At 28.6% G+C, this 11,543-nt stretch overlaps 1 protein-coding gene across 1 annotated transcript; it reads right to left on the bottom strand.

The window, feature by feature from the left end:
- Window positions 1-225: 225 nt before the first annotated feature.
- LOC139821791 (lipase 3-like) lies at window positions 226-8,655 on the bottom strand. The gene is made up of 9 exons (XM_071793125.1): window positions 6,639-8,655; window positions 4,588-4,902; window positions 3,802-4,000; window positions 2,559-2,673; window positions 1,704-1,947; window positions 1,470-1,628; window positions 1,310-1,394; window positions 906-1,048; window positions 226-429 (listed from the first exon to the last, which is right to left on the bottom strand). Exons 2-9 carry the CDS (start codon window positions 4,789-4,791, stop codon window positions 238-240), a joined length of 1,341 nt encoding a protein of 446 aa, XP_071649226.1. The 5' UTR covers window positions 4,792-4,902; window positions 6,639-8,655; the 3' UTR covers window positions 226-237.
- Window positions 8,656-11,543: the final 2,888 nt, after the last annotated feature.

The following is an 11,543-nucleotide window of genomic DNA, read 5'->3' as shown; positions in this document are numbered from 1 at the left end:
ATATATCTACAATCAAAATAGAAAAAAATTATTAGTAACAATAATATATTCAGTCGATATATACATGTTAGAATTTTACATAATAAAGTAAGAGTAGTTATTATGTTGAATTATGTTGAAAAAAAATTAATTTGTAGCATTTTCTGGCCAGTAATTTAATATTATTAGTTTTTCTATCGAGATAGGTCTTTATACTTAATCTGAAAGTAAATAAATTTTTTTAACAAGAAGAAAGTATCAGATATGTAATTCATCGTTTGTCCATGCCCGCCACATATCAAAGTCCTGAAATACTTGTATTATACGGTCGAATACAAGAGCTTTTGCATCAATGGCCCATAAGAAATCGAAATGGGTCAACATTTTATACGGATTTTCCTCCAGCAGAATAACGTTCGGCTGTAGATGCTTATATGTCTCGAGGACATTCTGAGAAAAGAGAATATGAGAAACAATAAAATTAATAATAATAATTTGAGAAATATAAGCAATTATCTTATCTCTTAAAAGCCGTTTTCGGCTTACATATATGTATATACATAAATAATAATATGAGCTGAAGAAATAAGAGAGGGGGGAGAAAGAAAAGAGAAGAAGAGAGAATGAGAGGATGGAAGAGAGAGAAAGAGAAGGTGGGAGGAAGAAAGCAGAGAAAGATATTTCGTATTACATTATAAAAAGGAAATCATACGATTTAATTAAAAAATTCGAGGTCATTTTAAATTATTTTTAAAGAAATTATATTTTCGATCTTTTTTTATCTAATTGCAAGTAAATAGCTCGTATGACGTAGATAAAGTTTTGTCTACGTATAACTTATAAAATTTTACTTTCTTTCTTTTTTATATATATTTTTTAGTCAAATGTTGTTTTTGTATATATATAAGAATCAAAAGTGAGCTTACCGTTTTTAAAGCAAGTAAATCATTAGCGCCGTAAAATAAAGCCAAGGGCGCAGTAACTTTTTCAAGATTATACGGTAGGGGTGTTGGCTGCCCGTAGTGCTTGTAATTACCGAAGTATCCATAATCAAAGGTTTGAAATTTCTCTGCAGCAATCAATATAAATTATTTCACATAAATGTGTAATTAAAATGATAAGTAAAAATTTTAATTTTTATTTAGAGAAACGTAAAGTGATTACGTCGTGAATAATAATGTGCTTAAAAGAATCACTACTGGGATAGTTATTTTATTATTAATAAAGATAATAATAAGATTTTAGATTCGATTTAACCCAACATCTCTTTCTTCATAATTAACATAATATATTATATTGTCATATTTCTGAAGGGGGGGGGAATACTCACGTGTAATTATATTTTGGTAAAGATGATATACCGTGTTCACGGAAGCGCCGCTCGGATAATACGATAATATTTCCGGTAATACTGTCTGTAACGAGTGACTTCATTAAAAACAATTTTGTTGTATATAAAAATCGTGCTAAATTAGAGATATATAATGTACAGTGTTAAGTTGTGCTGGACCGGATCCGGAGAAGAGAAATAATATTGCAATGCAGATAGGTTGGGTAATTGCTCCATCTCTGCACAGTGTTCTTCCAATCGTGATGGTTGTTGATGATAAGGAAGCTAATTCATATATTTCATTGAAATCGAGAAATTCCTAATAAACAATAATAAATGTATATATAAAATTTGTACTTTATTTAAAACACGATCGATCTTGATATCACTTTACCTTAAACTTTGGTATTTTAGGACGAATATGTTCCATTGCGGGAGATATTTCTTTCCAATAGGCTACCGGAGCAAGAAGAATACCTAATTTTATTTTTGCATTGTATTCGGGTTTCATAGATAGTAAAACAAATAATACGGTAGTTCCCATCGAATGACCGACGTAGCGTAAAGTCTTTTGTTTTGTGTGACTGAGTACATAATCGATCATAGATGGTAGATCTCTAGTTCCTATCTCGTGATAGCTAAACAATAAAATTAAATATTACTTTCGTTTTTACTACCTTTTAAGCCTGATCTACAATGTGCTCTTTGCTTTCTGTTTTTTGCTCTTAACCTGTTTGTGACTATCCCGTATTTCGCAATTGCGTCGCGTAACGCGATGTTTTTTGTTCTCTGTCGCCTAAGATAAAAATTGACGAACTTCAGAAGAGACAAGAAACATCACGTTACGCGACGGAATTGCGAAATACGAGATAGTCGCAAAGAGGTTAAGAGCAAAAAATAGAAAGCAAAGAGCACATTGTAGATCAGTCTTTAATATTGCAAAAGAAACAAATATTCTTTTAATTACAAATTTTTCAATTCAATTAGAATAAATTTTGTCTTAATAAGAATATCGAGATATTTAATGTATATCTATATAAATATGTACAATATTATAAATCTTTATATTTTTTATTATGGAAAAATTGATTTTAATTAAAAATAGGTGAAATCTGGCTTGAATTTAATACAATTAAAGAAATAAAAGAAATAAATATAAATAATTAAAAGCTATTTAAATAAACAAAAAAGTTGAAATTAATGAAGAATATTTCTTTAAAATGGTTCTTATATATAAAATAAAATTTACCTAAATTGCCAAAAGTCTCTATTTCGTGGAGACAGTTTTACATGTGATCTGCAATAAGAATTTCCCCTGATATTTCCAACCCATACATCATATCCTTGATCAGCTAATAAAAATGCTATAACACAAAATAATAATGCATAATTATCTTCTCTTATCATCTTAATAGTCATTCTTTCGGATAAAAACGTAATTGCTTTTTTTCCTCAAGGTATATATCAATGTTAAATGTTTTATTAAACATTTTTTATTTATTTTGGTAAGCATTATAGTTTTTCCAAAAAAAAGATATTTTGTTACTTCAAAAAATTTTAACAAAAAAAATCGTACAATTAATAAAACTCTTTTATTCATATAAAATAAACTTATTTTTAAAATATGTAATTAAAATATTAAAAAGATACAATAAAATATAGAGTTAATTTAATACAATAATCTTGCCAACATAATAAATATATTTTTATTAAGCATGTGATAATAAATTCTTTGATATTACGTGAATCGACAAATTTTATTGAAGAAAATAGTTCATTGATTTATTTAATTAGTTTTTATTAAATTTATCGTGCTTTATTAAGATGTAACAAAGTGTCATTTATTATTTTTCTTAATTTAACAAAATTTGTCAAATTTTATAAGATAATACAACAAGATTCTTCTAATGAAATTGATCTAATGAGATTGATTAATTAAACTTGCAAAATTGTTTACTTGAACTTTAATTACTTTTATTTTCTGTTTCAACTGGTTGTTCTTGATCCGTTTTTTGTTGTAAATAGTCGTTAAAACTTTCACTGTCTAAGCGGTCTTACTTTTGCCATTATAGGTATAAAGAAATGAGGTCAAGGTGAACATATTGATCGTAATTCTCAACTTTAATCCCAACTTGATGGACATGTACGTGCGTGTGTAAATATACATAGCTATCCTATACCGTGTCCAGAACTGTGAACTCAAATATTGAAAATTCCACGGCTTATAATGTTAATATGATAATTCTCTTAATTTCTACGTCAATTTGTATTTCACTTTTCGCACATCCAAAAATAGAATCGTTCGGTGTGCTGCAATCGAGAAGATCCATACGAATTTTAGGATGCGCAGAAGGTGAAATATATAAAATGTTTCACGAAGTTTATATCGCTACTTAGAGAAAATAATTCTGAATCTGATTAACATATTTAATGGTGACATTGCTAATGCATTATGTATATTGACGCCAGACGCCAGTTTAAAGGTCACTCACCAAGGTCTTTGCCAGCGCCGATCGACACCCAGCAATCAGATGTACACACAATACCATGTTGAAGGAACACAACTTTTCTTCTTTGTTGACTGTTAGATAAAGGACTTCCTGATATTCTATGTATCACCAAGTTATAACCATCTTCCGTTGTGACGTAATGCTCCTCGGCAGGGTAACCGTATCTTTGTACTAAACCGATCTGCGTACATAGACATGTGTGAACGTAAAAAAATAAGAGTTCAAGATTTTTTAACGATTCTATCGTAATATTTGTTATATAAAATTACAAGAGAAATTTGTTTATGCAAAAAAATTCATATTTTATACAACTAATGCACATTGTCAAAACAAAAATCGTTTCTATCTCTCTATCATAGAAATTAATGTTTTAATTAATTAATTTTTCGATTCAGGTTAATTTAACTTCTTTTTACTTACTAGTTTGGTAAATACTATCAATCCTCTAATAATAGGTCTTGAAATGTTTTTTAAACATCCTATACAATTCAAAATAAAGTTGAAACATTTCTTATTTTGTAGACAGTATATTATTTTATTCAATATTTTTGTTGTTTGAACAAAAGAATCTTGATAACTGTACTGCTACTATATTGCTATATTGGTTATAACTATATACGATTGTTAACACAGCAAGTTATTTTTGTGTATCAACAAGATTCTTTCGTCTAAATACTCTAAATAAATTAACCTTCTAATTACGCCATTATTTTTTCAAGTGTGCTTTTAATGGGACAAAATATTAAAAGACAATCTCGATACACTTACAAAATCCAATGTGGTTACATTGTTCACTCGTGTTATGACTTCATCTGGATTCCTTACTCTTATTATACCGGGATCCTTAGGAAATAGATAGTTGATTATTGCTTTCCGAGAGAATGGTAGATCTAACCAATAACTTAGTTTTGCCTCTAGCAAAACTACAGTAAGCGTAAGTATGAGGAAAACAAGTTTCACGTTCATTCTCATTATATTGTCGATACTCGCAATTGTAAACTACAACTTGTAAGTGCCAACAATATCAAAGAATATTATTTGACATAAGTTCTATGGCATCTCTTCGTTTGCATTTCAAGAAACCTACAAATGCAATTAATATTAGTTTATTCATTAATTACTTGACAATTAGTTAATCTTTCTTTAATATATAAAAAAAAAATTTTTTTAATGTTAAGTCGTTTTACTTTTTAATTTTTGGCATCAAATATTTAGTAATTAATTTAATAATGTAATTAGAGTTTATAAAATTTATAAAGTTTGTTTAAAAGAAATTATAAAGTTTTGTTATCTGTTTGATTGACTAAAGCTCGATCACTTTGCAAAAACCAAAGGCTTGTTTTTAATTCATTATTTTATTAGATTACTAAGTTATGTATTAATATTTCGATATTTTAACATTAAATTTTTATCGATTATAATTTTTTCACAAATTACTTAAAAAATTAATTATTAATCTCAAATGTTTTGCAAGTATTTTCGGTATGTGTACTTTAATGGCTTATTAAACAATTTAAAGTGTAATCAAGGGAACCAACTCGAGAACCACCTATTTTCACATAAAAAAAACGTAACTGAATAACTGGATACCTAATCTATATTTCTTAATCGTTGTTGAATTATGCGTGGTTATGAAATTTTAATATGCAGAACAGGAATTTGCGTGAAGATAAATTGGGAGGTGAGAGCAGGTAGGCGAAAAGTGATATACTGCAATAAAAACCGCAACACGATGTATAATTATGCACAGTTTATGAAGCGCTTTATTTTTAAAGTTTGTAGATGAGATTTGAATTAAAATGATCTCAATCTAATTTTTTAAATAAAGCATTTAAAGTCTATGAGATCAATTAAATATCAAATAAGGTCAAGTTAATTTGCACAGTCAACTTTTTTGCAAAATTAATTTTTTTTCCAATTGTGTTTTTACATCTTAATGTTTGTTAATATCTTGAATTACTTTTTTTATAATTTTTATATATACATATATAATATATTGAAAAAATACATAATTATACATTAAAAATAAAAAAATTTATGCAAAACAACCATCTCATGATCATCTTAAAAATTATTTTTTTTGTAAATGTTTTAAATAAAAGTTCACAGTTTAACGAGAAAAATGCAATGTGTGCAATAAAATCTTTGTATATTTTTTATAAAATTTATGTCACCGATATTCTTCTAAATGGAATCGTATGACCTTTTTATATAGTTTCTCTAGCTGCTTTGCATGTAAATAAAGTACTAAAATAGAGTTGTAAAAAGATTAATAGTTCAAAAAATATTTTATATATTATTGTGACGTATTTCGGAATAACATAAAATATTAACATATATATATATATATATACGGGTTTGATTGCGTGGGCGGATGTATATATATATGAGTGTGTGTATGAGCGCGTATCACTTTTTTATACTTTTATTTTTCTGATTTTGTAACGTTTATAAAATAAAAATATATTTAAATGTTAAACAAACAATGCAATTTAAAGACAAAAATTCGTAAGGCAAGATTTGTCTGATTATTTTTTATCCTATTGTCCTTTTGTAGGTTTTATAATAGATATTTCCTTATCTTTTTGATCTTCCAAGCAGTGAATTTTCTTAATTTATATCAAAGTTTAGATTGATTGTGTATTAAATTATTAACAACATTTATATATTTATATTATATATTATATATAAAAAATGTCGATCTGTTTGTATCACAAATTTTTAAAATAGGAAATAATAATTTCAAATAATTTTGTATGTTCCTATTGCTTATATAGAGTCCGTCATTTTTTACATACGTTTTATATTAATGTACTTACTATTGTGTGTGTATGTATTCATGTTAAACACCTTAAATTAGCAGTCAAAAACTAGAGAGACACATTTTCAGTACTACTTATATTATTTGATTTCTGAAAACAAATTATATGTTATAATTTTACTAAAGTCTAAAAACGTTAACTGTCACATACGGCGGATAAGTTGAAACTGTAAGCAACGAACAGCTCAGACATATATATATATGCAGACATATCTCAGTCTTACTACTAATCAGACATTTATACGGATCCTCAGGGTCGTGTGAAGTTTTGCGACAGCTCATCTGACATTTAGTCAATAGTCTTTTATCAAGGCTAAGTAAATCGGAAATAGTTGGTCATTGACTGAATAATCATTTTAAGGGCCGATTTCATCACTATATCTCTGAATTAAGTGTAACCTTCGATCAAACTCACTCTTCGTCTCTTTCTAAGGGGAACAATCAGAAAGAGACAAAGAGTGAGTTTAATCGAAGGTTACTGCAGTTGATCGAGGTTGGTGAAACTGGCCCTTAAAAATTTAGGTCAAACAAACAACCTGTGTTTTATTTTTTTTTAACGGTACGTGTAATATTTACGTAATACGGTATTATTACATCTCGCATGAGTATTCGAAGGCTGGTATTTGAAGGAGATACTCAAAATTATTTTTTCGATGTTCAGATATTAAACGTTATCCGATTTTTTATATTTAAATTTACAAGAAAAAACTATATGTTCTTCTTTGAATTGTACGGATTTTCTGCATTAGAGTGAGAAAAGATGTTTGTTATATCAGCACATTTTTTTCCTTGATGCCGGCATCAAGTCGACATTTTTACACGCTTTGTGTACATTAATTTTTGCTCGACTACAGGAAATTAAATGTTAATATCTGATATAACATTTTTTTGAAACAAATACAGCATATGTTATGCGTACAAACGTGTATTTATATCCGCATTTTTTATTATCGATCTTCACAATGACACGTACCATTGATACACTAAATGATACAATCAGTGCATTAGCGGCATGTGTGATCAAATAAATTAAAGGGGCTATTTTTCTTCGTAAAAAATGATATGTGTAAGAAATTAACAAAAAATAAATAGAATATAGATAATAAAAAAATATCAACTTATAATAAAATCCCAGCATTTTAGGATACGTATTTTATTGTCTATTTCATATTTATATACTTTAAATAAAATATAAATAATTAAATAAAAAATAATAGTAGATGGACTTAGCCAGTATTTGTGTTCGTTACTGCAGATGTATAACGAATAGGTATACGTAATCGGCAAATAACCATCAAGCAATACCTGTTTTGATGTATTTTTTAACATAGAATAACAAATCTTTTGTTGTTTAACTCAATGGAGATGAAAACTAGATTAGAAACAACAAATTATATAGGTAAATAAAATTTTGATTTAAGCAAATCTATCGATTATATTAATCAATTAAGTCACAGTTTGGTCGAAGTCGACCTACATTTTGCATATAATTTATAGGTGAAAAACACACCACTCGTTAAACCAGTTTACATTCTAGATTCGTTTAATTATAACTTAAACACAAAAATAAACAAATTTGTTTTTATCGTTGTTGCTTGGTTTATATATAAGATATTTTTTACAATTGTTGTTTGTATATGATATTGATGTACGATGTTTAATTATGCATCAAATTATATTTAAGAGGCTTCCCTAGTGTGACAAGGCCTAAAAATGAATGATTTTTAAAAGGAAACTGACAAAGCCACGTGATGACCAACTTTTCCCACATATTTTACTATATTTCAAGAGTGCATACAAATTTTTTCAAAATTTTATATCTGTTATTAAAGCCCGTGCCAGCCATTTTTTTGAAGCGCCGTGAAAAAACAGTGATTACTATTGCAGCCGTTGTAGTTATCTGAAACAAAAAAGCAAAAGGATTCTTGATCTACTTGAGTGTGGCTATCGTTTGAAGCAGAATCATGAAAAAATATTGAAAATTTAAAAAATTATAGCTAAAAAACGTCTGCTAAAAAAGACGAAAATAATTATAATCGCTATAATTTTTTAAATTTTCAATATTTTTTCATGATTCTGGTTCAGACGATAGCCACACTCAAGTAGATTAAAAATCCTTTTGCTTTTTTGTTTCAGATAACATCGTACAACGGCTGCAATCGTGGTCACCGTTTTTTCGCGGCACTTTAAAAAAATGGCTGGCACGGGCTTAATAACAGATATATTTTGAAAAAATTTGTATGCACTCTTGAAATATAGTAAAATATGTGGGAAAAGTTGTTCATCAATTGACTTTGTCGTTTTCCTTTTAAAAATCATTCCTTTTATAGACCCTAGGCTGTCACCTGTCACACTAGGGAAGCCCCTTAATTTGAATACTCATACGGAATGCGGATATACGTGATGTTTAACCTTTGCGAAACTTTATTTCTCTGCAAAATATTTCCATGTCTATTATATTTCCATTCCTAAACACATTTCTCTACACTAAGTTGCCAATATTAAGAAAGAATCATTTTTGCAGAAATTATTTGGACAAATCAGTAATCATCAGTTGCGCAAATTCTTGCTTCTTTTCAAAGTTTTCATTGTCTACTTCCATTCGCGTTGTTTTCTATGCAGGCGATAATTAACCCGTCTACCTCTCTCGCATTTTCCTTCTTCAGAAATATAAATGGATATAAATGGATATAAATGGATATAAATGATGTTTTCATTATTATATTCACTCATTTATCAGATTACACACACACAAACACACTCGAGATTTTATATAATATCTCATTGTTAAACTAATTTTGCAAACAGCACAAGATTTCCGCTGATTTAAGCGCTTTGAGCACACAAAATCTTGATAATGATACGTTGTGTAATCCGAACTCGCAACCTCGCGCCTTCTCATCTCGCTGAGTACTAAATAAATACGTTGGCCGTTTTAGTATAATAGAAGCTCTAAAACACACATAGGCGTATCAATCCTACACGTATTGTTGCCACAAACAAAAGAATGGAATTATTTCCAAGTTGATTAAAACTTTTTGAACAGTTTACGCATCGAAGTTTCTCGTACAAGCATTTTATAATTTTTAACACTCCGTTGATATTATTTTTAATTTAATATTACTATTATTATTTTTAAATTTAACATTGCGCAGACACCGTGTTTTTGGAGCACTCACCTGGACACCCTGAGACTTTTAAATCTAAAAAGATTTTTGAAAGCGTTTCTGTGTTACAAAAAATCTATAACAATTCGTGTATCATCTTTAAGGTTTCAAAAGTGATTTCTATACTTATATAAGACCGGGACTGTTGCAATTGTTTTTTAAGTGTGTTAAAACGTCAGGAGAAAACTGTAAAATACGAAAAATCGACTGTGCCTTAAAAGGCCCACGGTGTCTGCGCAGTGTTAAAAATTTGGACTTTAGTTTCTTCAATAAACTTTTAGCCACAGAAATAAATAAATTTGTTTTCGTTACTGGTTTATATACATATTTTTTGCAATTTTTTTTGTATATCTTTTAAAATGTAATATCTACAGATTTTAGTAAAGATTTCTTTGAGTGAGAAGAAAAGTCTCGTTTAAATTTGAACATGTCTCGTATCATGGAATAAAAGAGATATATCCCTTCAGTTCACGGAAGTAAGTCAAAATTTCAACAATTATAAATACGCGGACGGAAATGTAACATATTGATATTTGGATAATATTTTTAAATTAATATAATTGTAATAGCCCATATATTAAAAAACAATTATTATATTATTAAATATGTTGATACGGCGCTATGGTTTGTGTAGCGCGCTGCGTCGCAATTAAAATCTGTTTATATACTTTTATTCTCTTCTTTTGCCTTGTCATCTAATTACAATGTTTATCAAATGCTTAGTATTACATATACTAGGAAGATGGCACGTTATTCTGCTCAGAGGTATCAGCATATTTTTTTTTGCTAAGTACGTAATAACCTGATGAGTTATTAATTCGTGTTTATATATAGCGATGAGTTATATCTCCGCACCGTTAGAAAAAAATATCACTTATCTCGTTGCAACTTACGCAACGAGAAATTCGCTCTTAAGGACCATAAAAAACCTGGGAAAAGCAAATACTGTATCTTTATCGAGACATCTTTATTTAAATATAACATAAATTTACATATACATATATATTTTTTTCTGTTTACGCATCACAATACGTATAAAGCCAGCCATGACAGAACAGGCAAGCTTATAAATGTCTAAAAAGTATTGTATATATATATGTAAATCAATTTATGACCCACCCTGAAATAATTAGTATTAGAATTCAATTGAAGTCGATGATGACAATGTGTCGATGAACAGTCGATATCGAATACTGGTTAATACATATTTTTGGCATCTTCGACATCGTTATAATTATTTTTATGTATAAAGTTTTGCAGTGCACGTAATAAAGTTTTAGTCGTAACCGTAAGGCCATAAGAAAATTTATCACGCTAATTAAATAAATCAATTACACTCGATTATTCTTCGACCGCAAGGAGAATAACCGATTGTGATTGGTTAATTTTCTTACAGCCTTATGGTTACAACTAAAACTTTATTTGTTACGTGCAATAGCCTTTAATTGCGCAATTAAAATATCAACCAGTATTCGACGCGACCGTTCCTCGATGGATCAATATCAAATCGACGTCAATTTGACTAATCATTTCTGGCTGGGGAAGAAAACGAATTATTTCAAAATATTTCCACTAAATATTTCCATCACTTTTGACAAAAATTTAAACGTTCCGCTTAAAATAATTATCCTGTTTAAATAGACATTATTAGCACCATTTCCGATATTACAGGGCCAGTAGCGAGATTCTGGTGACTCCTTAACGACAGTTTCGGTATCGTTGCGCAGGTACTATTA

This window comes from Temnothorax longispinosus, chromosome 11, assembly GCF_030848805.1.
Source record: "Temnothorax longispinosus isolate EJ_2023e chromosome 11, Tlon_JGU_v1, whole genome shotgun sequence".
NCBI lineage: Eukaryota > Metazoa > Arthropoda > Insecta > Hymenoptera > Formicidae > Temnothorax > Temnothorax longispinosus.
Note: the sequence above shows the minus strand (reverse complement) of the source record. Positions and strands in the feature narration are given on the sequence as shown.